This window comes from Hylaeus volcanicus, chromosome 2 (genome assembly GCF_026283585.1).
Source record: "Hylaeus volcanicus isolate JK05 chromosome 2, UHH_iyHylVolc1.0_haploid, whole genome shotgun sequence".
Lineage (NCBI taxonomy): Eukaryota > Metazoa > Arthropoda > Insecta > Hymenoptera > Colletidae > Hylaeus > Hylaeus volcanicus.
The window spans coordinates 31290453-31317388 of NC_071977.1; the positions used below are offsets into that span (position 1 = coordinate 31290453).

Below are 26936 nucleotides of genomic sequence, written 5' to 3' on the forward strand. Positions count from 1 at the left end.
AATTTTAATTTCTCTATCAACAGTGCAGTAGGAGTGGTACAAAGAATGATATTTATAAAATTTGTCAACCACCTCCGAGTGGAATCTTAATTCTTCCATCGCCAGTATCTTCCACTGCTCCACCTAACAATAACGAATCGGTAGAAAATCCATAAAATCGATCCTTGCAAACCTCTATCTCCAAAGGCCTATAAAACCACCGCTTATGATTCTACATCCTATTACCTTACCTCACCCGTTATGTTTCAGTAAAACTTCCGAGCCTGAAAGCGTCAACCATCAATGTTCCCCGTCATTTTTCAACGTCCCATCGGAGCGTGGGTCCCCGTCGGCCAGCACAATTTGTCAGGTGATGTAAATTTCGCCAGTCAGAGGGCCGCGATCCACGAAGGAGAACCGAAAACCTTCGCTAGTCGTTCGCTCGCGGTGGTTAACGAAGCATCACCCTGGATTAGGCTTGCGTCAAGCCACAAAACCAGCCTCTTCTCGGGGTTCGGCGTACGATGAAGAAACGGAGGTTATTCCTGGTTGAACAAACACTGGAATGGGTCGCGTGCGCCTCCCACATATTTATAGATTTTATCTCTCTTTGACTTCGCCGAGGCGAGTAGGCGTTCGTGTACTCGCGTGCTGCGCCCCAGGGACAGGAGGAATTTTTTGGGGGGCCGGGGGACGCGGTGGTCGCTGCGAAAAATTAGAGGAAACTTCGAGAGTATCGATTGGAGAGACCGGGAAACTCCGGGGTGAAAGAAAATGGTAGGAATGTTTGGAGAAGGAAGATCATGGAGTATCGACGAACTTGGGGAAGTAAAAGGACGTTTAGTTTGATCGGAGGTTGAATCAGGTGATGATTCAAGGGTTGAACCAGTGATATAATTTTTGTTTTTAACACGGTGGGGACTTGGAGCTTCTTGATCATCTCTGAGTGGAATCTTAATTATTCTTTCAATTGTATAATACGAATGGTAGGAAGAATCTTATTTATGGAGAATTTCAACCATTTTTTAGAGGAACCTTAATTATCTTATCAACAGTACAATACCACTGGTACAGAGAATTGTATTTTTGGAGGTTTTCCTTTTCTTAAATATTTCGTGAAAATTCGTGAAAATTTCTACTTGATTTACAATTTTCTTCTATTCAAGTACCAGTCGTACTGCACCGTTGATAGAAAATTTGAAATTCCACTCAGAGGTCGTTGAAAACCTCCAAAAATATTATTCTGTGTACTAGTTGTATTTCACTGTTGATAAATAATTAAGGTTCCACTCAGAGATGGTTGAAAATCTTGAAAAATATAATTCTTCGTACCACTCGTAGGTACTGTAATGTTGATAGAAAATTTGAGATTCCACTCAGAGGTCGTTGAAAACCTTCCCAAATACAATTCTTTCTACTACCTGGATCGCATAATTCAACACTTGTCCCGATATTCAATTTGCGTAACCCAACACCTCCCCCGCTCTTCCGCCAAACTTTTCCAACGAACAAAGGTTCCCAGATTGTCGTCAGAAAGAGTAACCGTCGTTTCTCGTCGCGGAAAGTCCAGTAATTGCTGGGAGATGCCAGGAGATGTTTTCGTTGGCGAGCGAAATGGACCGATCCCGGAGGATCTATACGAAAAGTGTTCGAGGAGGTGGCGAATGGAACAGCGACACGAAAGGGTCGCGAGAGGCGAGCCGTGGAAGAAGAGCGAGCAGAACGAGAAAAGGGAAAGTAAAGGAAAAGGAAAGAGGGGAAGGAAAAAGGAGGACGAAAAGGGGGGCGAGAAGGAGCGCGATAAGAAGGGATGGAAGAGGAGGAGGGGAGGGGAATTCGTGCTGAAATAACATTGGATGACTGCGCGGTATTGTCAACCCCCGTGCTCGCCTCCGCGCTTCTCACCCTCTCGTCGTCCTCCATCTTACCCCTCCGGTTCATTCCAGTCGCGTTCTCTGTCCCCCGGAAAACGTGTCTTTATTCCCCTGGTGTCGAGGGCCTAGACCGACCTATCCTAGCCGTAGCTTAGTTCGGGGCACCAGAGTGTAGGTGCTCCCGGACAAAATAGACGGAGCCGTCAGGAGGGATGAAACAACACCCCGTTCCCACCGTTTCGTCCCTCTCCCGGTCTCTGCTTCTCTCTCTATCTCTCTATCTCTCTATCTCTCTCTCTCTCTCTCTCTCTAGTTTTCCCTCTGCGCCACAGTCTCTCTTCAGCTTCGGTCCCTTTCGCTGTCTCCTGATCCGTTCCCTAAACGCGGGCCAATAAAAACAACGCTGCGCCGCGGCGAGAGCGGAAAGATCGAGGATACCGGTGAATTATAAAAATAACAGTGCGAAACGATCGAACAATTGGCCGATTTCAGTGGCCGTTTCGTTTCTACAGTTCGTGAAGAATCCCCCCTCCCTCCCTCCCTCCCCCGTCACCCTTCCATTCAACGCCGTGACAACTGTCCCGTCCTCTCTCCCTTCGGTGTTTGTCTTTTTATTGTGAACGACCGGGGCGAAAATTGCCGGAACGAGCGTTGAATAAATAACGAGGAGCGTTTAAGAGAGGAAGGAGGAGTCTAGGCGAGGGGTTAGGATTTATTTTGCGAGTCGTGTGGCCTTTGCATTAATTATACAGGGTGTCCTGAAAATGTTAAAACTCCTTGAAAGGGGTGATTCAGGGGGTGATTCGAAACAACTTTTTCCTTAGCGAAAATGTTGTCCGAGGCTTCGTTAAGGAGATATTAAGAGAAAACTCCGGACCAATCAGAGCGCGTAGCCTACGCCTACCGCGACCGCCCACCGCCATCCTCGCGCTCTGATTGGTCGATGTTTTCCGTTAATATCTCCTCAACGAAGCCTCGGACAACATTTTCGCTAAGGAAAAACTTGTTTCAAATCACCCCCCGAACCACCCCTTTCAAGGTGTTACAACATTTTTGGGACACCCTGTATATCGTGTCCGGGTCGTTCTAAAGTAACAAAGCAACGTTATAAAAACGTAAAAACGACATTTGTCACCGTCCCCGGAACTGAATTATCTGAAATCTAAGCCCTATCGAAAGCTTTTTCTATTTTTCACGCGATCTCGGGATCTATATTTTTCGATAGATATGCATCGTGTCCTGGTCGTTCCAAAGTAACGTTTTTAATCGCCTTACCCTGGAACAAAATCGTGGCGCGTGATCGCTGACAATGGGTTTCGCGTCGTTAATCCATTCGAGAACGTGGCCAGGGATAAACAAACGGGATCGAACAATTTGTTTTTGTACGCCGCCTAAGTAGTCAACTATCTGGCACGCGAGCGTTTGCCGTGCGGCGAGTAGCGGTCGAAAGACAGCGAGCGAAAGAGACGCGACCCATAGGAGCGAGAAAAGAAGAGGGGGGTTTGGGGAGAGGGTTACATGGTTCAAAGACGAGGCGACAAAATCAATTATTTTGTTAAACAACAAGCCGTGTTGTGTTAGGTTCGCCAAAATAACCAAAACAATACCGTGGCTCGTGGTGTCCCGCGATGAGTCGGTTCATTCAGTTCTCGTCTCTTTACTGGTCCCATTCAGACATTCGACGCATACAGCGTGAGAACCGTCCGCTAGAAGTTGAGCGTGAAGGTCGACGTTGCACTGAAATTTTCGAGACGGGATAACGAGGAGTTTTACCGAGGGAAGTTTCAAGATTTCTTTATTAACACTTTACCGACCGGTGGTCGATTAATCGACCTTTTGTTCCCAACGCTCACCGACCGGTAACTGCTATGGTAACTAGCAAGGTCGACGTTGCACTGAAATTTTCGAGACGGGATAACGAGGAGTTTTACCGAGGAAGGTTTCAAGATTTCTTTATAAACACTTTACCGACCGGTGGTCGATTAATCGACTTTTTGTCCCCAACGCTCACCGACCGGTAACTGCTATGGTAACTAGCAAGTATTTGTTACTTTGAACTACCGGTCGGTAAAGTGTTAAAATAATAGAGGTTGGATGTTCGACAAAATGAACGATCGTGTTCGGTTCTCGTACATTCTAGAACTCTTTCGCTACTCGCTGCGTGGGAATTTCAAACTTACATCACGCACTCCGACAATTACAGGATGGTATTTGTATTTTTATGTTTCCACGCTCGTACATTTTGCTTACAAAAAATGCGAAAAAGAACGCCCAGGTAGTTCTGCCCTATAAAAGATTAAGCAGCGTTTGATTTGAAGATTACTTTTCAAGTCTCGAAGAGTCTTTCTTCGTGTTCGTGTTCTTATTCCGGTGTTCATGCGTAGCACACGCATCAACGATCCATGCGTACCTGTTTGATGTGACTGCCGTTAATGGCCCTCGTTTATCGATCGCTATCCATCGCCACGGATACGGTTTATCCCAGCTGATCGGACTCTCGGAAAGCCGTCGTACGTAGCGTTCACGTAGCCAACGTATGTAGAGGGAGAGCCGCAAGAACGGACACGTTGTTATTACAGATGCCACTCGTTCGGGATCCCGGGGTATATTTCAGGCACAAAGAAGCCTCCTTCCAATCCGGAAGAGTGACGCCTAATTTTCGGGATCGCGAGCCCATGGTTTTCTGAAGAACGGGCAAAGGGAACTGCAAACGGCAACGTGATAATTGGTCGTTGGAAGCTGACGAAACACAGAAACCAACCAAGGGAAACGTTTCGCTGTTAAAGGGCCGGACGGGGACGTGACTCGGCAAGTTTTTCGTTAAGGTCATCGGAGGTCACGGGAGGTCAGGCGTATCTATTTTTGTTGAATATTTCGCCATATAAAACGCTCGGGTTTTACGTACTCCGCAGTGGCGATATATTTAAGAAACGGAAAAGAATTTACGACGAATGAATAAATTCGTCCTAGACGCGACAACAACGACCGAAACCGTTCCGCAGAATTATCGATCGGAAGGTCTCGAACAAAGGCGAAGCGAAACCGTGAAATTACACTGGTTGTTCTTGGGAAACTCCAAAGAGGTACTTTTCTAGACGCGAAGGAATATCAGGAAGGGAGCGCAACGACAGAAACGAACATATTATTTATGTTATACAGGGCGGGCCACGTGACACTTCTCACGATTTCTCAAGTACATGCGATAGTCTGACAAAATGTAAATGCGACGCCTCTTTCGGAACCGCTTTTTAACCGACTTCTTCCTAGATCTCGATTCATATAAAATTACGTTTTCCGCCGCAGGTTAACGCCAATTCGAAATCTATAGCAGCGTCAAAGACGCGAGGGATACGAAACCGACGACTGACGGTGTCTTCGCGTGCTTTCCTCGCGCAGTTCGGCCATAATGGAGGAGGGAAAGAGAGAGTCGGCTCTCCGTCGCCGCCTTTTTAAAGCCAACGAAAATATTGTTTTACGTAAATACGCGTCTGCGACGAGCCACTTTTATCCTTCCCCCTTTTCACACCTTTTCAGACGGGGCGGGGGCTGCGATTGTCACCATCGTGTCGTCGAGAACTGCCAAGGTTCCGATGCAGACATTGAATTCTACTCAAGTTATTCGATGTAATTACAGGGAGTTAAAACACAAATTATTGTTCAACCCAATTCGAAATAGAAACGTCGAAACTGTACAGATATTTTAATGTATGTTTTAATACAAATCGATGACCATTTCCTAACCTATTGTCCTTAACCTATATCTAAAAATGAATTACCGTTAACTTGTAACGAGGTTTCGCGAATCATTGTGGAATAATAAATGAAACGAAAGTAGGATCGGCGGTGTCGAAGAAAATCGAGGTATTCGCGGGGTCATACACTTGAAAATGTATGAACGAATAAACGAAGAAGTGATCCATTAGGTAGAAAAACCCGGCTGACACACCCTGACGCTATCAAAACACGCCTTAAAACTTATATTCCTGCGTAACGGTCGTGGTAGTGGTGGAAAAACTGTGTACGTGAGATAAAATAACAGAGTGTAGTTAACAGGCTTGGGTAAAAATATTCACACTAGCTTCCACCTCCTCCTTCCTTCTCTTACGTTCTCTTTCTATTTTTTTTCGCTACTTCTTTCGGTAATTTTATTTTTTTTTTTTCGTTGCGATCGTTTGATTAGTCAAAAATCACCATTCGTTGGTGACTAATCGCTCTCGTATTTAATTTTGCATTAATATATTCGTACACTCGTTCGATTCATGGACGCAGCTACGCTATAACCATCTAGCGGTGAATAGGTCGAACTAATTTTTCAATGTACCCCTTTATTAACCCCCGTAATATCCAATTTTCCTTGTAATTAACACAACATAAAATTAAATAATAAGTGTGCGAAATAATAAAATAGTAAGCGCGTGTGTAATTACGTCAAATTTATCATTTTTGTGAGTAGTTATGTAATGCAGCGATAATTATCGACTCTGTAATTGGTGGCGCCATCTAGCAGTAGCAACGGGGACTATTTTCTCTACGAACTTGGACGTTTTCTCACCGATGGCGCCACTGGTTCGTTACCGACGTCACAGGCAACGTCATTAGTTGACCAAAGGAAAATGGCTGAAGGACTTTTGAAGATTGATAACCCTTCTGCTCTGTTCTACTCTTTTTTTGTCTATAAACACATAGCGTGATTCAATGATTGTGACTGAATGCACAAATTGTTTAGATTTGTATTCGAAGAGTAAAAATAAATTGTGATTGGTTGGACCTTCGCCAATGAAGGAGTATCTATAGGATTTAAACCATTTAACACGTGAGAGAAGCTTCTCTAAGTATACATCGGTGTCAAATGATGTGCACGTAATTTCTGTTTGTGTGAACAAGTAATGCAAAATTTAATAAAATATCCGAAACGACAGTATGTCGAATCACGAAGGGTTTTTGGTTCCTTATTTAAATGCAATTCGAAGAACACAGTGTCCGGATATATCAGTTTTAGTAATGAGATGAACAGGTTATGTTTCCCGGCATCTCATCCAGTTAGTAATTATTTTATTTAATTTCAGTATCTCAACTCACCGGCAATTGTGCTATGTAATCACTAAAAAGATTTCTATTTCAGCTTTGCGTAAAATTACACGAAAAATTGGGCACATTACAATCGTTACTTTTCAAAAATGATCCTTTTAGGGTCTACTGTTTGCCAATGTTGTGCAATACGAGAAGTTTTAGCACAACTCCACGATTATCGAATAAAAGCAAAAATAGCGAAGAATCTTCCGATAAGTCTAGAAAAGATTCCGGCAAGAATCCTAAAACACCTAAGGAAATGTATATACTAGTGATAAAATTTACTTTCCTAGTTTTCAGTATAATTTTCATTTACGACTTCCTAAATCGAATTCAGAGGGGACAGGTTCGTTTTTATAAATGCATGATCCATTCCTACGACGTTATTTCCATAAGTCTAATTAACGCATATTAGTTGAATAGGTTTGTGTGGGATGATTTTGTAAACGAGATGCTTCTAAAGGGAGAAGTTGAACAAATTACTATTTCTGATCCTTTAATATCAATCATTCTTCGACCAGGGGCTATTTATAAAGGAAACAAAATGATCAATACAAGTTTTCTCGTACATGATTCTCATTATGCTAAAATTCTCGAAGATAAAATTAGAGAAGTAGAAAGGGCAGTTGGTATCAAAGCAGGTACAAATGACTAAGTGTATTTAATAATAGATTCTGGCATAGACTATGACGATCACACTGTATCCTAATTTTTCAGAGGATGGAGTTCCAATTAAGTACACTTATAGAGGCAATGGATTGTCTACTTTCATAATGATTAATTTGATGCTAATTGGCTATATGTTGTTGAGGAGAGTAGCACGTCAAAATTTCCCAAATCCAATGGATTTCATTACTCAAAAAACGAAAGCAAAATTTACATTGGTAGAGCCTTTTTCTGGTAAGGGTGTACGATTTGAAGATGTAGCTGGTTTAAGGGAAGCCAAAGTAGAAGTTATGGAATTTGTGGATTATCTTAAGCATCCCGAACGATACAAGAAACTCGGTGCCAAGGTACCCAAAGGTATTTTCAAATTTTTAGTTTGAACATTTTTAATTCGTGATGCCTTTCTCTTTATGGAGTTACACTCTTAGCTGTTACTAATTCAAATTGTCTTTAGGCGCTTTACTCTTAGGACCACCAGGATGTGGCAAAACACTTTTGGCTAAAGCCGTCGCAACCGAATCGAATGTTCCGTTTTTATCCATGAATGGGTCCGAATTTATTGAAATGTTGGGTGGATTAGGTGCTGCACGTGTAAGGGATTTATTTTCAGAAGCTAAAAAGAGGTTAACCGCTTTCTTCATTTTTTTAAAAAAGAATGCTACTCTTCGAAATGTTTCTTTATTCGTTTCCGTTTCACCTATATTGCAGATCCCCTAGCATTATATACATTGATGAAATCGATGCAGTGGGCAAAAAACGATCAGAAGAGAATGCCAGCTTCACTAACAATGAATCCGAACAAACATTGAATCAACTTTTAGTAGAAATGGATGGAATGAAAAGTGCAGAGGATGTTATAATTTTAGCTTCAACAAATAGGGCTGATGTCCTGGATAAAGCCTTACTGAGACCTGGTAGATTTGACAGACACATTTTAATCGATCTTCCTACCGTGGAAGAGAGGAAACAAATTTTTGAATACCATCTTAAATCGTTATCGCTGGATGGCAAACCAGATCGATATTCTGGGTATTTAGCTTACCTTACTCCTGGTTTCAGTGGTATTGTATACAATTATTAGCAGTGAATTCTGAGGATGTGCCTTTCGATTCTAGCTTGATTATTAAGTAACGTGTTTGCAGGCGCGGACATTGCAAATGTGTGCAACGAGGCTGCATTGCATGCGGCGAGAGTTAAAAAAAAATCAGTAGACGGCAGCGATCTTTTGTACGCGATCGATCGAACGATAGGTGGTATAACGAAGAAAACCAATACGCTAACATCTTCCACGAAGAAAGTTGTTGCTTATCACGAAGCTGGTCACGCTTTAGTAGGATGGTTATTGGAACACACGGATGCTTTGCTTAAAGTAACGATAGTCCCGAGAACAAATTTGAGTTTGGGTTTTGCTCAGTACACACAGTCGGATCAGAAACTCCACAGCAAAGAAGAACTTTTCCAAAAGATATGCATGATGTTAGGCGGTAGAGTTGCGGAGAGCATAACGTTCAATCAAGTTTCAACAGGGGCAGAGAATGACTTACAAAAAGTAACAAAAATAGCGTACCATCAAGTTCAACAATATGGAATGAGTGAAAATGTAGGTTTAATTTCTTTCAACGAAGAAGCAACAAGCACGGTAAGATACACAATATACAGGGTGAAACATTTAGGTTAGGATAGTCAAAGACATTGTTGATTTATCTTCTCTTTCTTTTAGCGTACCAAAAAATTGTATAGTAAAAAAATGGCGAATTTAATGGATGCTGAGGTACGAAAGATAATAACAGATGCGTATAAAACGACTGAGAAGTTACTGTTAGACAACAAGCACAAATTAAAATTGGTGTGTACGATGGTAGTTTAGAAAGTCAATATGTATTTGAATGTCTAATACCTTTTGTGACTTTTCATTACGAACATTTATAGCTTGCCGAAGCGCTTCTGGAGAAAGAAACATTAACATATGATGACGTAGAAAAATTACTCGGCCCTCCTCCATTTGGAAAGAAACGTCTTGTTGAACCGGCTGAATTCATCGCAGATATAGAACCACCAGTGCCGGAACCAACGGCATCAGAACCAACAGCATCGTAGCATATTTCAATGAATACTTATACCATACGAACTAGTAACGAAAGAAATGATTGATACTACGGGGATTGTTATATTATCTTCCGTAAAACGATAATTTCTCAAAAAATATATGAATACTTTTTTTGCAGTGGGCACAACAAAATAAAAGGTTCGTAACTTTATTTAGTAATTAAATATCTTTTCGTGAGTGTAGATAATGAAGAAAAAAAACACGTAAATAGATTATTAAATAAAAGGAATATATCTGTTATATCTTTTCCATTTATATTTCGTCATTCTTCACAAAACGTACCAAGAGTACTTTTGTGCGATGTATAACATATAGTTCTCGATATCATAATAAAATTTGCACAACTTTTTTTAAGAATAACGCAAAAGTAATATTTCGTAACAATGGATACAAAGAAAATAAACAATAACTTCTTAGTTCTATCAAGAGGTCCTTTAAAGGATGTTTGAAAAAGTTCTTAAAGGATATATAGCGATTCAAAAGAATGAACTTAATGATACGTTAGATATCGACATAGTACATTAGGACAATTGTCACTGACTCAAATCAACGAAGACAGTTTTGGTTTGTGCATTCCTAGTCTTTCGAGTACAGCTTCGATATGGTTACCACATTTATTAATAAAATCACACAGAAAGAATGTCTTCCAGGCGGTCTAACGTACGTTCTACTTGTATTCCGCCCCAAGACACCCTCCCACATTGCTCACAGATATAAAAAGTTTGTACAGTTCGTAGTACCTGAATGGGAACTCTTTCAAGCTGTATCCTCGCACCATGTATAGTGGAGCATTGATGAACATTAACAGAATTAACACTAAGCGTCCACGTTCTATCCTCGATATGATGTCTACCAGATGTGTCACGATTACTTAAATCCGCCATACAACTATCTGGAGCACGGCTTTGACAGTTGAATCGCAACCTAGGGAAGTTGAACAATTATAAAAATTCATTAGTATACTCGACCCTCTTAAATCGTTATATTTAACAATTAAAAAATATATATATGTGTGTGTCTGTATAGATATACATATACAATGAACCTTTGAGAAAGCTTGTCCATCGTCTGTTTCGAAACTTCCGTAAATTTATCGGAATTACAAGACTGACATCGACTAAAAACATCTCTTCTGGTGATCTTAACACCATAATGATTTATCACCTCTCGTAATTGAAAATCAGGAGCATCAGCCAATACTACGTATATTTTTCCAGGCGGCAGATATTTCGAAAACTGTAATACAGTTTAAATGCCTAATAAACGATGATTGTATTGGCGAAATAATTTGAGAACCTAAATGTAGAATCTTACTAGTAGGTAATTTAAACGACGAGTTAGAAGTATTCTATTTTCTTCCGATGCCATACTTGCAGACAAAGATCCATTTCGATCGCCAGGATAATGGAGACAATCACATCCACACATTCGTAATTTGCCGGTTAACGGACCTAACATTGAATCACAAACTACGCGCCATTTGTGAGCCTCTGGCTGATTCTGACCAAACCTGGCCATTTCTGGCTGATTCTGATCAAACCTGGTCATTTCTAACCGATTCTGACCAAACCTGGTTATTTCTGGCTTATACTTCTGTATCGAATTTTCATTGTTAAACCCTTGTACGTGTTCTGATTTTCGATTTGGTCGATTTCTTTGGAAATCAGATTGTTTATCGAACTTTACTTTTCCGTTCATCGATCTATGAAGCTGTAGCAAAATATGTATAAAGTATAAACACGTGTAGCTGACTGTTAACATTTTACCTCCTTACAGAGTAACGAATAAAGACATATGCTTGCCTTATGCATAGGTTTCTTCGTGTTTTTTTTCGGCAATATTTTTTTAATTTGCTGCATTTCAGCACAAATATCCGGAAACGGTATGTCTAGATTATCACATTGATCTCTCAAAACGGAAAATACTTCTAACAAGCAGTATGCATCTAAAGCTGTAAGAATGATATTTTAATTGTATTTGATTTTCATACATTTTAAATATTTAAATACTTAGAAGAATCAATTACAAACCTGCATACATTATTTGATTCTCTCTCAGAGGTCTTTGCTCCCAATTTGAAAACTGATCGGACTTATTTAGTCTGTTGCCAAGACAAAGTTCCACGAGTTTACTTAAACTTTTTTTGGTGACATTGTTATCACCTTCATATGGAAATACAAATTTGTAATCTCCTACTAATTTTTTCCACAATTCTACGATATCCAAGTAGCCTTCCCCATATGTTTTTACGTTTTTCAACACAGGCAGTGTATTGTGCATGACTGTCATATCATGAGATATACCAAATCCTATATCACGAAATTATTTAAATATCTAGTTTTTCTTATTAAAAAATAAGAATACCCTTAATACAGTGATCTCGATTAATTTAATTTCGAGTTGTACTACATTAGAGCAGTTTTTTTACTAATTGACACTTACCGAGTTTTAATATACTTTTATTTTCAAAAAGAGTTAAAGCTAACTCAGTCCATAAGTTTTCCGATTTGGTTCCCATAGTCGTTACATCTAAGATGTATACGTTTGTGTCAGTAGCGATTTGAATCAATGCCAATTCAGTCTGTTTCGTACCTAATAAATCAATAAAAATATTGTGATTACTTTTTACTTTGAGTTTCATTACTAACAAGATATAATTAAAAATATTACCGAAGTTCGGTTTCCATTCGGAATCGATACCAACTATACGGACACCCCTAAGTCCATTATCAAGAAAGTCTTCGAAACTTCTCTCATTGTTTACGACTTGAATAGATTCTCTGGGTAACTTTAATTCATGGTAATTCGCGAAATCGTCAGAGTCTTCCCAATCGTTCTCATCTATTCTGCTTGTGGAAGCTCCATCATTTATTCCTACACGGCATAATTTTATAAAATCGTACACGATCAACTAAGAAAAATTGAAATACGAAGAATGACCATTACTTCTAGTTTCACTTAGCTCAGCTTCATATGCAATTGCCCAGGGCCACTGTTCTTTAGGTATATCAAAGTGTCTAGCCCAATATAAGCCTTCTTTAGCATCCTTTACATTTATCAACATTCTTATCATGTCGAGTTGTACTTGTCTATCGTTTCCCACTGCCTCTTGGGCCATTTCCCTCCAACTTGCAGTACCTTGATTAAAAAATAATCGACGTTTCGTTTACAATGTTTAAAGACTGTTCTATTGTTTAAGGTAGTGATTCTCAAACTCAAGATTTGCAATTTTATTTAAAAAATAGTATTAATTTCATTCGAATAAGTCTATCAAAAATTCTTGTTATATTTATTGAATACACGGGAAAGTAAAGTTTGAGAAACACTGGTTTAAGAAACGTTCGTACTAAAAGAGCCATCGTTATAACGTTTATGTATAAGGAAGTGTACAGTGCCTTCGCTTCGTTTCTTATTTAAATTATGGTAATTTTCAAGTGGAAGATTGTACATTTTGACGAATCGTCCTACCAGCTTCGTCATTGGTTTTGTATGCGACGTCGACATTTTGACATCTGGTATCTGTTTTTTTCTATAATAAGTGAAGAATACTATTATGCTTGTTCCTCTTCAGTGAATCATCGAAACTTACTGAATTATTGAATTCAATTTCGTATGCATGTTACTATCCGGAGATAGTAAATTGTCCAGGTACTGGACTAAAGCATTCTGCATTTCTGGACAATCTGCTAAAAACTCTTCCACAATTGCTAGTTTGTTTTGCAAAATAAGTGGTAACAATAATGATTCAATATCATCAAAATAATTTTGCAATTCCAGCATAACTGCATACTGTGCTGCTTCTTTATACTTTTTTTCTTGAACCATTTGCTGGAAGGATATAGATATTATATCCTGTTTAATTATGATGCATTAAATTGCTTGTATTGTAATTATACCTCTATTATTTGAATGAAGTCTTCTTTATGCTCTATAAAGTCATATGTTTCTGCAACCAATTTGATAAATTGCATATTTGTTTGCTTACTAATTAATTTAAATGTCGCTATTTTTAGATCAAGCACCAAAAAATGCTTATACATGTCTTTTCGTGGTTTTAACCATTTTGCATACTCTTCTATGACTGTAATATAATGTGGATTATTAAATTAACTATTGTAGTATCGAGACAGCAATGTTTCTATGTATTAATTGGTAAGCTTTGCTTGTTGAATGAATAATGTATATAAGAATTGCCATAAAAATTAAACCTGTAAATGCTAACGAGGAGTTCAATTTCATGTGTTTAAAATCTGTAGTGTTTACTAATATTCTTATCGTGCATAAATATGGGTTTGACGCGCTTTCAAAATAATCTGTCAAGAATTTGGTTACACCGTCACACTTTTTCCCTGTAAAAATATGCGACAAATAAAGCATTGAAAATAAAGAAACCATAATAATAATAACAATACAGTAAAACGTTGAATATCCAAATAACAATTAATGGAATACAAACTACGACAAATGTTCATAAAAGTACAAAACCAAGATAAACATGCATCTTTCAAGATCAGTTTTCTTTATATTCTTTTTCTATTCGATAATTGCAACTTTGGTCTTTTGTACTGATCATCAAAAAGAATTTGTCGTCCTGTTAGTTTGAATAATTAACGTTTTGCTGGATTAACATTGTCATAATACGAATTATACTTACACAATTGCCATATATGATTTAGCGATTTTAACCATTCTTTCGTGACCTCATCTATAGATGAGAAAAATATTAATTCATCATTGTCGCTATCATTTGTCGAAAACTTTGGAAAATCCTCCTTCAAAGTTTGAACTTCGTTTGCTAATTCGCCCATGATATATCAGTGCTCCCGGCTCCGTTACGCGTACTGAAAGTGTTTGATCGTGTTCTTATAGATTTTTACGGATTGTTACGTTTTGAAAATAATTGAAGGGGCTCGATTTAACAATCTTTCACACGAAGATCAACTGAACGTGTTTTGTTGTAACTTGACAATCTGGGTAAAACGATTTATGGAAAAGGAAAGCCACACCATCCAGAACTTCCAATATTAGGCAAAACGTAACACTTAAATTCCCTAGGCATTCAACTTGTCGATTACCAATTTGCGAAAACGAGACTAGAGATAATTAGTTTGTCTTATCATTCGTACGATCGTCTTCTGAGAAATGTCTAAAAAGACTAATGAAAATGCAAATGGATCAAACATCAGACTGTGGACAGGGAAAATTGATACATATTTCGAAACAATATAACGCAGTTCCGGCGATGTTCTCTGTTGATTTCGAAATTGATTATTTTAGAACACACGATCAATTTAACCAAAATACAGGATCTTCTTTTTTTTTTAAACATTATATACTTTTGTTTTTTCTTAATTTAAGTTTAGCAATCTCATAACACATTTTCCTTTCTATATATATATTTTTCATTTCCTATATAGCGAACTAATTGAATTGAATTGAAATACTCGGACTGTTTACCCCATTATACATATTTACATGATTATACTAATTGTCTGAATACATTACAATTATTATCTCTTATAGGTTAATTTAATTTCTGTCTTGTTAACAATATATATATATACTTTTTTTTCTTTTTTTTAGCGAACTACTTTTTCGGAGTTTGGTCAGCCCCTCGAATAGTTCCAGCTGCCATCGCTAGATGGCTTCATTTATACTGTCTTTTACCGACATGATGGTAATTTACCAACATGATGGTAATTTACCAACATGATGGTAATTTACCAACAGGTGTCGGTAAATACCTTTAAAATAACGCCATCTAGCAGTGAAAATAGAAACTAATCGAGGACAAACTTGGGCATTTTCCCGATAGAGGCGCTGACCAAACTCCGAAATTAGTTCGTTAGCTTGACCGCTAGGTGGCAAATAACATGAAAGTGAAAATTAATCCGTATTTTAGGCTACAATTCTTCCCTTATTAAAAAAATATTCCTTGTAATATTACTGCGCTTTAGAAACGTTAGCCCGCCATATACGATATGTTGCAGATCTAGCAACGCTAAATTAATTTGAATGCAAACATAAATGATATTTTTCGAAATGTAGCTTCATTCCGTATAACGATGAACATCGACAAATACGATGTACAAAGATAAACGTCGAATACGACTAACCAAGAATTCATGTTACTTGTGTAACCACATCTCTTTAGTCGCATAATGAAAATAAATATTCTTAAAATACGAATCTGATATAGATAATGTTTCAAGCTGTTGTAAACATTATCCAATGCACCGGGGCGCAGACTCGCAGTGGAGCAGCAGACAACTCCGTGACGTGAGTGTGTCACTGGGTTAAAAATGTTTCGCACTATTATGTTTTCGCGTAAGTTTCTTCGCAATTTGTCTTTAAAAGCCTTTCAATCACTCCTATCAGTTACAAAAATATTCCTATAAAACGTTTAACTGAAACATACTATTCTTTATTTTTGTTCAGTTCTATCGTGACATACATATATATTCTTTTTACATGTTTCGCCGTGTATCTATTTTATGCCTAATTCTACCTAACAGTTCACATTGCATAAGATGCGGCAACTTAAATGGACTAAATTAAATTAATTTTTTTGCTACTCTTAGTATGGACTACTGTATCAAGTTACATTGCAGAGTGTTTCATAACCTCGCGAATTAAAATGAACCGAACGAATATTTGGCAAATATAATACTCGATGCTCGAATACTAATAAAGAAACTTAGATGCTCGGTATTGACAAAAATGAACAATTACCGAGTAAAACTTGGTAGTCAAAATGAATAAACATTTTCAATTTGGTTTCCAGCCACCATGAATCAGGGCCTGGCATCCCTGATACGCGCTAACATAGGGACGTCAGGATGTTCAGCGTCTTCGGAGATCCAAGTCCAGAATGCGAGCACAACTCCAGCCAAAATTGAAAGGAAACCTTATAGTCCTTTCCAAAATACTAACAGCATGGGAGAGTACGTAGTAGCACGATTAGATGATCTGTTAAACTGGGGTCGTAAGGGATCTATATGGCCAATGACATTCGGTCTGGCCTGTTGTGCTGTTGAAATGATGCACATTGCTGCTCCAAGATACGACATGGATAGATATGGAGTGGTATTCAGAGCTTCCCCGAGGCAATCGGATGTTATTATAGTAGCTGGCACGCTTACGAACAAAATGGCTCCAGCATTGAGGAGAATATACGATCAAATGCCTGAACCACGATGGGTTATTTCTATGGGGAGCTGTGCCAATGGAGGTGGATATTACCATTACAGTTATTCTGTTGTGAGAGGATGTGACAGAATTATACCTGTGGACATATACGTACCAGGTAAAATATGCATTCTATATTTTTGTGCAACCATTTGTTTCTGAAAAAATTCATACTTGTATTTATGCACATATTTAGGATGTCCCCCAACGGCAGAAGCTCTAATGTACGGTATCCTTCAATTACAAAAGAAGGTCAAACATATGAAAACGGTGCAAGTTTGGTACAGGAAGTAATAAATACCTGATAATTGTAGTAATTTATGTATAAATAATTTTATTACAATATGAAATATAGTAAGGTAATAAATGAAACCACGAATTATTTTAAATAACGATTAAAAGTGATACTTGCTTCTTGAAATGACTTAATTTATTATGTAACCATATTTATGTCTAAAGGTTTCTTTTCATTTCTTATCAATTTTGTCATTATTTACAACCATTGAAAGCTATTTGTAAATACTATGAATAAAAAAAACTCAAAAGTGATAATATTAGTTCCAACAATATAATTTCCTTGGTCATGAATATATCATTACACAAAAAACAGTAGAACATTTTTACAGACATGTAATTCGTTATATTTTTCTCTGTTTTACTCTTTATTATCTTTACTATTTAAATTATGTACAACATCTTAATTTAAACAAAGCAAAGAGTTAGACGGAATATCTTTGCCACTTAGCTTACCACATATTAAGGCCCCTTTAGTTTTTTCTTTATATATTGCTCTATCTAATACTACGTACGATTGCGTTTTATTTTAATTATACATTACATACATACACTGTTTAATAAAAACACAACAATCGACACGTACCGTACGACACGATACGTACGACTTTTTTTTTCGAAACATCCTGCAACCTGTTGTACCTACTATTTCATCTTTCCATATACAAGAGTACACTTTTACGGATATACTGTATTTTTGTCGTATCCACAGCCCAAATTTTAAACGTCTACATTGGTCATTGAATGAGCCCTGTATGTCAGACATATAATCGATAACCTGTTGATAATTTACTGTAACATTTTTTTAATGATTCGCATCTCTTACGCAAGACGTTTTGAAACTTGTTTGAGTTTGACTTTTCGGATAAGTGTTCGACATATTTACGCGTATCGTATTTTCGTGCTGTAATAAATTTGATCAGTCTCAGTTCGAAGCCTAATCGAAGACATACTTGCCAATGCGTTAAACCTAAAGACGTGCCACTTAAAAATTGAAAAAAATATTTTAATACAGTCAACGTACAACGTAAAATATTAATATTACTCTTTTTATCTACTTTTTCGGGATATCGTACACAGATACATCTTTCGTAGAGAGCAACCGAGACGTAGAAAAAAAACCAAGTGATGAAAGTTATCTTTCGTAGAAAACGCAATTTCTCAACATTCGTCGACATATGTTCAAATATACTCTTTGATATAAGTAAGATGAACGTGTATCCCTAACTCTTGTTACAACGAAATTTAGGTTTACAATATAAATTAAAGATAAAATTGCATTAAAAATAAAGTCTTTGTGCGATGATGTGATGAATACGTTGAAGAAATGCGCCTACATTTTCATGCGCTACTCCGGGCTATAGTTTGTTTTCTCGTTTTTTTTCTGCTTTGTAAATGTACACTTACGGAAAAAAAACGCGTTTCAGATAATTTACAATGTACAAAATAATAAAATATATCAAAGTTCTGTACATATGTTCACCTTTTGCGTCCCTCCGTGACATAGAAAACAGCTACGATAAGTTGTTTGTACAAACCTATACATATATAACCTTTATACAGAGATGGGCATTATTCGAATAAATTACCCGAATAGTCGTTATTCGCATTGCTTGTCGGTGATAAATCAAGGTTTCACTGAATAATTTTCACTTTTTTTTTCTTAATAAAAAGACTCCCAAATAAATCTTAACGCAATAAAGAACCCACGTATAAACTTTTATTCGGATAAAACTTTATTCGTGCCTCGCGAATAAAAATTTACCCACTCTGTCTTCGTAAACTTCGCAAACGTTTAAAAATATTCGAATGACAAACAGCATGTTTGGATATCGATCAATACCCATGCTAAACAATTAAATTTATTCTCGCAATACGATAATCGATTTTATTCACCGTTTAAAGAGCTCATGTGCTCCTCTCTCTATCAATACGTCGCATTTTATTTTTCATTCTGCACTTGGACAACGCGATTGTACAAACCTAGTATATTTTCTGTACTTCGTCAAATATTTTACAAATTTCGAATACGTAAAGTATAGGAGTTCTTGATATTATTAAAGAATGGCTTGCGACGTGGAAGGTGGCGGATTACTTGGTAAGGCAGGCACGGGTCCATCGGTCCACTGTATGAGAGAATGCTCGCCCATTTGTGTACTTTGAAAGTGATCTTTCAAGAGCGTTTGCGAGAAACTGCAGTGCATTTGATATGCTTCGCTTTCGCGATTCGGATCTCCACAAATTCTGTAAAGATCTGAAACAGATGTTTCTTAATAAAAAAAATGCGTGCCTTCTTTTGATAAGTAATTTAAAATCGAGTTGTACCTTTGAGTATAGCGGTAGCCCATAATTGTACGTGAACATCAGGTATTTTAGAAGCTAACTGCATCGCAGGTGTAACCATGTTCATAGATTCTCTGCTATTCCCTAAAGAAAGAAATATGTGTCCTAAAAGTACGAGGCTACACGAAGTGAGTCTGTTCAAATCTTCGGAGTTAGCCATCTTCAATGTTTCCCTGAGGTATCTCCTACGAAACGTATCGATACATTTAGTAATTTATAGCGTATAACAAAGCGTTAAATCAATATATCGATTCATACTTTGCTTCATTGTATCTAGCTCCAAAAAACGCTTGCAATCCCTGCACGTAATATGCTGCTGCTCTCAAAGAATGCGAATGAGACGGTAAGGATTCAGGATTAATTCGTTCGAGTAATGCGCCTAATTCCGCATCCCTTTTAGTTCTAAGATATACTATCGCCAGGTTTAAATTCGCAAATGTCCAAAGTTCTCTTTCTTGCGACGTCTGTTGAAGGAAACAAATTGTACATCATTACAAAAGCAAAAAAAATATAATTTAGATAAATAATTTTCATATTTCCATCGTCTTACTCTGAGAGCAGCCGTGAATTGAGCTTCCGCAGCTTCCATGCAATTCATTGACATCGCGTATAATCCTAACAAAGCGTGCAATTGTGGTCTATGACCTTGAAGTAACCTTGGCTGTCTCCTACAAAGCTGGCAAGCTTGAGAAATTTCTGCGAGAGCCACGCTCTTATTTCCCATCACGAGCCGACACATCACTATATGTTCCAACAACATTAGTTGAAAAACGGATAGTATAGGTTTGTTGTCTACAACTATAAAATAATACAGTTATTGCATTAACCATGACATGTTGACGAAATAACGGAAAAACATTACGCTATATTTACTTTTGAGTTTTTCAATTTGAGTTAACGCTTTGTCTGTATATTTTTGAGCCTTTTCCATGTAACCGGCTTGCATAGAATGCATAACTGTTACTAGATAAACCAAAACGTATAAATGGTCCTTTGGCATCCATATAAACATATCCCCGATATTCGAACCAGTGACTATTTCATCCGCCGGCCAACTCGGAGACATTATAGTCTGTATACTCTGTTGTAATTGTTTTAAACAAGGCTTCACGCTTTTGACCTACAGCAAAGTATACACGAAAATTTTTTTTACATTAATTTACCAAACAAAATACAAAATTCATATATAATAAACAATTTCGCGCTTACCTGACCTGCCATCAAGTAATGACAAACTTGTAGTACCAAAAAATATACTTTTAAATATTCTTTTTGGTGCGGGCTACCTTGCCAATTTTCGACATGGTGTCCCGCCGAGTTTAACAGGGGATGAACCTCGGTAAATTTTTTGTCTATCAATAAAAGCATACATCGACTCAGTAAGAACAGAACTCGCGTGTAACTCGCGTTGCTGATATGGGAGTAATCGACACCTACTGCGAGTAGACTACTGGCAGCGACGAAATCTTTTTCCGACGCGTGTATTTGCTGAAAAATACAAAAGATTAACCAACGTTTCTCGAGTAAATTATACTTACTAAAAATTATGTACAACTCACTGCAAGTTGGAAAATAAGTCTGCAGTGCCAATATACATTGTGCTGCGAGAGTTCGATAGCTTTCCGCAGTATCGGTTTACTGAGATTTGGTTGTTGCTGCTGTTCGTAGAGCTCTGCGACTACGCTTGCTGCTTCGAACTTAACATCATCGAAGGTGTTTATATTCTGACTCAGCCGCCACTGGAACGTAACATAAATTTCGATTAGAAACTAATCCACGAGATCACGATACTTTATAGAAGTACAAAGGACGAGGTTGTCGCTCGAGTTGCTATCCCACCCAGCGGTCGTTACGTTACCGACGGTACCAAAATAAAAAGACAGGTTAGAATCACCACCGAAAGAAATACGGAAATTTACGCAAAGATGCACGTTAAGAACGAAAAATAACATTAAAGACCGCTGCGTGCGAGGGATTACGACGCGAATAACAGTGAAACTTACCGCTTGTTCTAAATGAGATCGCGCCAAATCGATGTTTTTGGTATGCGTGAGGAGGATGTTACCAAGCTGAAGATGAGTACGCGCCTCGACCCTCGGAGGCGGTTTAAAATTGAATACCGCTTGCAAACACTGTATGCACGATTTAATATTCGGCGGATTCGAAGTCCGAAAGTTTTCTGCTAGTCCTAACAACGACAGATACCAAGCGTCCTGCGAAGACGCCATTTTGACATTTCACGCGGAAAATCTCCAGCCGTGATAACACACGGTCGCTGGCTTCCCACAGAGAACTCGCTCACCACTCGCAATAAAACCGTGTCACTTTCCTAAATACCGTAACCGCGTTCACGCGACACGATTTACAATTTCGCGGTGCCTCGTCGGATACGTTTCCCCTGGAAACCGCTAGTATTGCGTAATGTTTACATACATATGTAACGCAACGTTTCTTACGCTATTGCTTCACATTTTTTGTACACGCACCTCGAATACCCGTTTCCAAACCGTTCACGTTAATGCCCTGAAACCGCGATAGATGTAAGCGAGCCACGACGTTGCTCATTTCGATATTTCGAACATAAAACCGCAACGAAACGAGCTCATTGTTAGAATCATGATACGACTGAAACATTCTAGGGAAATGTTATTTTCCTAATCCTTGGCAAGGGTGGATTCAAACTAATTCGGAAAAAATCACCTGCGCCACGAAGAGGGGGATCTTAGTGACTTTCTCCTCGAGGGACGAAAATGATCGTTTACAATGCAAGCTTTACACCAACTCTGTAACTTCTGGTGTAAACCATAGAGTAGTGTTGAAACAAAAAATTAGTTTCAAATTAGAACCGACATTCATTATTATGCGTCTCGACATAGTAATCTAAACATATTATGATTGCACGAATGATCTAGTTTTTCGATTTTTCTTCCGGAACAGTAATATTCAATCATTTATTATTATGAACTACTCTCGAAAAATACAAACGTTTATGTCACATTGAAACGAAGCTAAGAACAAATTTTTGTTTGTTGCCAATAAAATTACTATCAAAATTACTATCGTTTATTATGAAAGGCTTTCTTCTGGTTTGAATTTTCTGCCCTTTTGAGCTGAGGGGCGTGGTCTATTTTGCTAAGATGTTGGATTTCAATATGGCTGCCACGCGCTTTTAATATTGTAAAAGTGGGGGGACTAGCAATCGATGTAAAAGGTGGTAAAATGGAACTGACTCTAACCAAATTAAATTGGCGACACTCCTACGTTCTCTAATTCGAGACTCGTTCCGTTTTACCTCTGTAAAGAGTACCCTGTGCATTTTTTACCAATAGTAGGTAAACTAGATTGCAATCACGTGGTTCTATTTGGAACCACTTCGTCTAATGAAATATACTATAGAATAATAATCGCTGTTTCATCGCGTCAAGCATAAATGCGCGACAAGTAGTTTATTTAAAACTATTATGAGTATGGCTATGCCTAGCATTTTCTTAATCCGAAAGGGTCTTTCGATAAACGGTAAGCGAACTGTTTTTATTAATAATATGTATGCCATTCGCAACTCGTACGAGGATAATTTTGGTTTTGGTATTTGTGGTAGAATTTTCGTACGAATACTGTCGGACTTTTAAGAAAAATGTTACGAGCCGTTCGATACGTACGGTGATTGCGCTGATTCGCGCAATTTCTATTTTATATATATTTCACTGTTACTTTGACGAGAGTATTATACAGTATCGTTTCTAGCGTCCATGACACGGGCGAAGCGTGATACTTTTTCAAATCTCGGCGACTACATAACCTGCATTGTTTTATGATGTGCTTATCGTAATAAAATATAAAGATTTTATATATATATATATTTCTTGATCTGCTACCGATTCAAGAATAAATACATTGAGATATCTCGATGACACCACGAAGATGATAACAGCAAACGGAGCGAGATGATAGGTTATGTCGTCGATATTATTATTCGATGGAAACATGTCGCAGCCTGAGGAGAACGTAACAAAGAAATTTATCGACAGACTGGCTGTCTCTTTAAAAGAAAACAAGTTCAAAGAAGCTTTGGATTTGTTCGAGGACAGAAGTTACGATGATATCATTAAAGAGACTTCCTGGGAAATTGTACAGATTGCATCGTCTTATCTTACTAAGGAAAATGCGAAACATAATGGAAAAGCAATTGAATGCTGCACAATGATATTAGATGCTATAGCAGAGAAATGTAATTCTTGCGAGACTGTATTAGAATTTTTGGAACAAGTGGATAGCTCGGAAGATGACACAAAGTTTTGTATAATCTTAAGGGTACTCGGTAAGAGCCTTTCTAAAATGAACGATAAAAGTAAAGCAATAGAATGGTGTGTCAGTACGATAAGCTCTTACGTAGAAAGCTTACCAGTTCCAGAAGTAGATTCCCAAGACATTACAATTATTAAGAATAAAATTAAAAATGTTTATGATACGATTATAAGATTTCTGGAACCACTGGTAGATGAAGTAGTATTGGAGAATGATAATTCTCAAAATAATACTGTGTTAAGAAATTATCTTGCATGTATCTTGATTTTTTTAATGGGAAAACCACTGTGTTATCTACCAGAAAAACCCAAGTCAGATTCAGAGCAGCATTTACCAGAAAAAATTATAACGCTATTGAGTCGTATCAAAGGAGATCTTCTTTGGTTTTTAAATGTTGTTAATAATAGAAGTAAAAGAAGTTGCTCTAAAAATAAAAATATAAATAAAGAAAGTTGTAATCTCGAAGTCTTGCTTTTTGAATTGAACGAGAATATATCAGATTTGGCATATGCCAATTTTTATTTTCACACCATAACAGAATTGCAGTTGTGGAAGAAAGTACCGCACGTATACGATTCTCAATACATTTTTCAATCATGTATATATCTTATCATTAAATTAGTACAAGAACAACAGAATGTTACTATTAGAAAAGGATTACACCTTATGGGTCACCTTTTAAGAAAAATAACAAGATATTCTCTGACATCACAGTTATTGGAATTGAACGTTTACTCTGATGTACTTGATAGTCTTGTGAAAGTGATGATGTATTGTGATAGCGACGAAGAACGTAGTAAAGCTCTACACGTTTTTCAAAAATACATTGAAATGTTTAACATGGAAGGTAGATATCTGATTATTTTGCATCTGTACCAGATTAGTGAACATTCTGGTTTGCTTAGCGTAACTACTGGAATGCTCAAAGAGTGTATTATCGAATGCCTTGAAACAACACCTCCAACTACCTATTTTCTTGGTAACAATTTAGAATGTTTGTTGAAATTTGTCTGCAAGTTACCACACGGCAGCGCATCGGATATGGTAGAATTATCCGATGAAATAATTACCAGCTTGAATCTTTTAAGATTTCTATTCCTCAGAGATGTTAACAATCAAACAGGAATTTGGAATCTAGTAGATAAACTCGAAAATGAATATTTGAAACCTTTAAGAGAGGGAATAAGTTTGTGCAGAGCTCATTGGAAAGTAAAGATGAAGGATTTAGAAGAACAAAAGAAAGCTCTCAAAACGAGCGATAATATAATAGCAGAAAAGAATGAAGCTGAAGTAAGATTAACTGTGGGTGGAAAAGAGTTACCGGCGATGCCGATTTCACAAAAAATAACGTTTTGTTATCACGCGCTAAACGGTCTCGATGTGATGGAAAGTATTTTAATTAGAGTTAACGAATGCATTTCTAATAATCTTTTTAAAGAACATAACGATAACATTGTAACTTCGAAATAACACTTGTGTATTTATAAAGTGTATATTACTTATTGTTAAATAAAATTATTCCTCATGTGCAGTTTATTTTTTTTTTTTTGAATCCCACTATTTGCTATCTCGTATTAATTAACATTTTTATCGTTTTCTGCTACACAACAAACGAATTTCAAAGTACAATTTGATTTTGATAGGTTTTAGATGTTTATGGACTTGTAGGGCATTGCTCGTAGATCAAACCGAAAATGCTACCGCACAGCAATCGAGTCAGGAACAGAGTAAGGAAAGCGATGAAGATTACGAGAAAAATATCAAATCAAAAATTCTTAGCGCGTCTTTAGAGTTCGTTCACGATCTAGGATGGAGCCACCAAGCCATCAGTGCTGGTAATTTGTAATCATTTTTCAGTTAAGTAAACGAGCCCAGTGATTTTTAGAAAATGACGAAAATTTAATGCATGTTCAACATTAATTAAATACCAATAATTTCATGATTCTAGTATACAATTCAGGTCGCAAATAAATATATTTAATGAAAAGTTATATACCAAAGGTGCAGAATCTATCGGATACCCTGGTGTGATTCACGGATTATTTCCCAATCGAGGAGCAGATTTAGTTCAACACTTTTACTCGACGTGTAATAGCGAGTTGAATACAATGCTCAAGGAACGAGCTCTTACTAATCAAGAAAGTCCTAAAGAAAAAAAGACATTCGAGTCGCAAATACGCGATGCTGTGGAGACAAGACTCAGAATGGTGATCCCATACAAAAAGACATGGCCTCAAGCTTTAGCCCTTATGACACTTCCACCTAATGTACCGATGTCGTTAGCTAACTTGCTTACTTTAGTAGATGACATTTGTTATTATGCTGGAGATAGATCAGTTGATGTAAGGGTCACGAATATATTCGTATAAAACTGTTGTTTTTTTATGTATATATAATAATGTAACCAAAATCTTTTTAATCAGATCAACTGGTATACTAGAAGAGTAGTATTAGCAGGTATCTACAAAACTACAGAGTTATACATGCTACAAGACAATAGCGAGGATCATAAACATACCTGGAAGTTCTTGGAAAATCGAATAAAGGATGCAACACAGATTCATGCAATTCTTACAACAACCACTGATATGGCCTTGCCAGATCAAGCTTTGAGTCGTGCCACTGAAGCGGCTAATGCCGCTTTTGTTACGGTAAATTTTAAATTAAACGTCTACATTCATATACACATATAAGGTATTCTAATGTATTTATTTATTTGCCAGGCACGCAATATACTTGGATTAAATTGGAATAGCCAATTAAAATTTAAGTTAGAAGAGAAATAAATAATAGACTGTAGACTGTGAAATACCAATTAAAATGTCTTACTCGAATTTATTTACCATAGTTCGAAGTATATTTAAGAAACCACATGCACATGTTTTAATTTTCCGCGACATGGTAAGAATTAAAAAGAACAACAATTTTAAGTTGAATTAGCAATGATAGCTAACTCATTTTAATATTATATTTTAACAAGATCTGTACACTTGCCGTCGAATTCAATAAATCTGAGTTATTTTCGTGCAAGATATAAAGGTATAAATTGTTAGAAATATAAATTCAACAGTATTTAACAATTACCCTGCAGTATTGTCACAATTAATTAA

The 26936-nt window shown here is 37.3% G+C and overlaps 5 protein-coding genes across 9 annotated transcripts; 3 read left to right on the forward strand and 2 right to left on the reverse strand.

The window, feature by feature from the left end:
• Positions 1-6461: 6461 nt before the first annotated feature.
• On the forward strand, positions 6462-9833 carry LOC128873026 (paraplegin). Its single transcript, XM_054116304.1, has 9 exons — positions 6462-6892; positions 6976-7269; positions 7339-7564; positions 7641-7946; positions 8044-8212; positions 8298-8650; positions 8732-9228; positions 9310-9435; positions 9519-9833. Exons 1-9 carry the CDS (start codon positions 6740-6742, stop codon positions 9684-9686), a joined length of 2292 nt encoding a protein of 763 aa, XP_053972279.1. The 5' UTR covers positions 6462-6739; the 3' UTR covers positions 9687-9833.
• Positions 9834-9929: 96 nt separating this feature from the next.
• LOC128873025 (exonuclease mut-7 homolog) lies at positions 9930-14731 on the reverse strand. Of its 2 annotated transcripts, XM_054116302.1 has the most exons (13): positions 14351-14729; positions 13905-14045; positions 13593-13777; positions 13286-13524; positions 13044-13225; positions 12643-12834; positions 12367-12570; positions 12139-12288; positions 11727-12005; positions 11499-11647; positions 11011-11406; positions 10742-10932; positions 9930-10620 (listed from the first exon to the last, which is right to left on the reverse strand). In XM_054116302.1, the coding sequence occupies exons 1-13, from the start codon at positions 14502-14504 to the stop codon at positions 10323-10325; spliced, it is 2760 nt and encodes a 919-aa protein (XP_053972277.1). In that variant the 5' UTR covers positions 14505-14729; the 3' UTR covers positions 9930-10322. The 2 variants fall into 2 exon arrangements, with proteins under 2 accessions (XP_053972277.1, XP_053972278.1); XM_054116303.1 differs by lacking the exon at positions 9930-10620 and having other exon boundaries at positions 10748-10992; positions 11067-11406; positions 14351-14731.
• Positions 14732-15931: 1200 nt separating this feature from the next.
• On the forward strand, positions 15932-17436 carry LOC128873030 (NADH-quinone oxidoreductase subunit B 2-like). Of its 2 annotated transcripts, none has more exons than XM_054116307.1 (3): positions 15932-16023; positions 16481-17002; positions 17081-17436. In XM_054116307.1, the coding sequence occupies exons 1-3, from the start codon at positions 15999-16001 to the stop codon at positions 17176-17178; spliced, it is 645 nt and encodes a 214-aa protein (XP_053972282.1). In that variant the 5' UTR covers positions 15932-15998; the 3' UTR covers positions 17179-17436. The 2 variants fall into 2 exon arrangements, with proteins under 2 accessions (XP_053972282.1, XP_053972283.1); XM_054116308.1 differs by lacking the exon at positions 15932-16023 and adding an exon at positions 16263-16404.
• A 247-nt stretch (positions 17437-17683) lies between these two features.
• On the reverse strand, positions 17684-22179 carry LOC128873028 (MAU2 chromatid cohesion factor homolog). Its single transcript, XM_054116305.1, has 8 exons — positions 21525-22179; positions 21081-21260; positions 20731-21009; positions 20395-20641; positions 20072-20319; positions 19780-19985; positions 19504-19706; positions 17684-19432 (listed from the first exon to the last, which is right to left on the reverse strand). Exons 1-8 carry the CDS (start codon positions 21747-21749, stop codon positions 19236-19238), a joined length of 1785 nt encoding a protein of 594 aa, XP_053972280.1. The 5' UTR covers positions 21750-22179; the 3' UTR covers positions 17684-19235.
• A 518-nt stretch (positions 22180-22697) lies between these two features.
• LOC128872121 (ubiquinone biosynthesis protein COQ9, mitochondrial-like) lies at positions 22698-26673 on the forward strand. Of its 3 annotated transcripts, XM_054114495.1 has the most exons (5): positions 22745-23037; positions 25470-25661; positions 25828-26168; positions 26250-26477; positions 26550-26673. In XM_054114495.1, the coding sequence occupies exons 1-5, from the start codon at positions 22983-22985 to the stop codon at positions 26610-26612; spliced, it is 879 nt and encodes a 292-aa protein (XP_053970470.1). In that variant the 5' UTR covers positions 22745-22982; the 3' UTR covers positions 26613-26673. The 3 variants fall into 3 exon arrangements, with proteins under 3 accessions (XP_053970468.1, XP_053970469.1, XP_053970470.1); XM_054114493.1 differs by lacking the exons at positions 25470-25661; positions 25828-26168; positions 26250-26477; positions 26550-26673 and adding an exon at positions 23266-25357 and having other exon boundaries at positions 22698-23037; XM_054114494.1 differs by lacking the exons at positions 25470-25661; positions 25828-26168; positions 26250-26477; positions 26550-26673 and adding an exon at positions 23406-25357 and having other exon boundaries at positions 22698-23037.
• The last annotated feature ends 263 nt before the right edge of the window (positions 26674-26936 follow it).

Coding starts and splice junctions, on each gene's coding strand:
- LOC128873026 (XM_054116304.1), top strand. CDS start 6,740: ATGCAAAATTTAATAAAATATCCGAAACGACAGTATGTCGAATCACGA. Junction 7,270..7,338: donor ATCGAATTCAGAGGGGACAG/GTTCGTTTTTAT, acceptor AACGCATATTAG/TTGAATAGGTTTGTGTGGGA. Junction 7,947..8,043: donor CGGTGCCAAGGTACCCAAAG/GTATTTTCAAAT, acceptor AATTGTCTTTAG/GCGCTTTACTCTTAGGACCA.
- LOC128873025 (XM_054116302.1), bottom strand. CDS start 14,504: ATGGGCGAATTAGCAAACGAAGTTCAAACTTTGAAGGAGGATTTTCCA. Junction 14,046..14,350: donor AAATCATATATGGCAATTGT/GTAAGTATAATT, acceptor ATATTTTTACAG/GGAAAAAGTGTGACGGTGTA. Junction 13,226..13,285: donor AAATTGAATTCAATAATTCA/GTAAGTTTCGAT, acceptor CACTTATTATAG/AAAAAAACAGATACCAGATG.
- LOC128873030 (XM_054116307.1), top strand. CDS start 15,999: ATGTTTCGCACTATTATGTTTTCGC. Junction 16,024..16,480: donor TCGCACTATTATGTTTTCGC/GTAAGTTTCTTC, acceptor TTTGGTTTCCAG/CCACCATGAATCAGGGCCTG. Junction 17,003..17,080: donor TGTGGACATATACGTACCAG/GTAAAATATGCA, acceptor GCACATATTTAG/GATGTCCCCCAACGGCAGAA.
- LOC128873028 (XM_054116305.1), bottom strand. CDS start 21,749: ATGGCGTCTTCGCAGGACGCTTGGTATCTGTCGTTGTTAGGACTAGCA. Junction 20,642..20,730: donor ATTACTTGATGGCAGGTCAG/GTAAGCGCGAAA, acceptor ACTTTGCTGTAG/GTCAAAAGCGTGAAGCCTTG. Junction 20,320..20,394: donor TCAAATTGAAAAACTCAAAA/GTAAATATAGCG, acceptor ATTATTTTATAG/TTGTAGACAACAAACCTATA.
- LOC128872121 (XM_054114493.1), top strand. CDS start 23,476: ATGTCGTCGATATTATTATTCGATGGAAACATGTCGCAGCCTGAGGAG.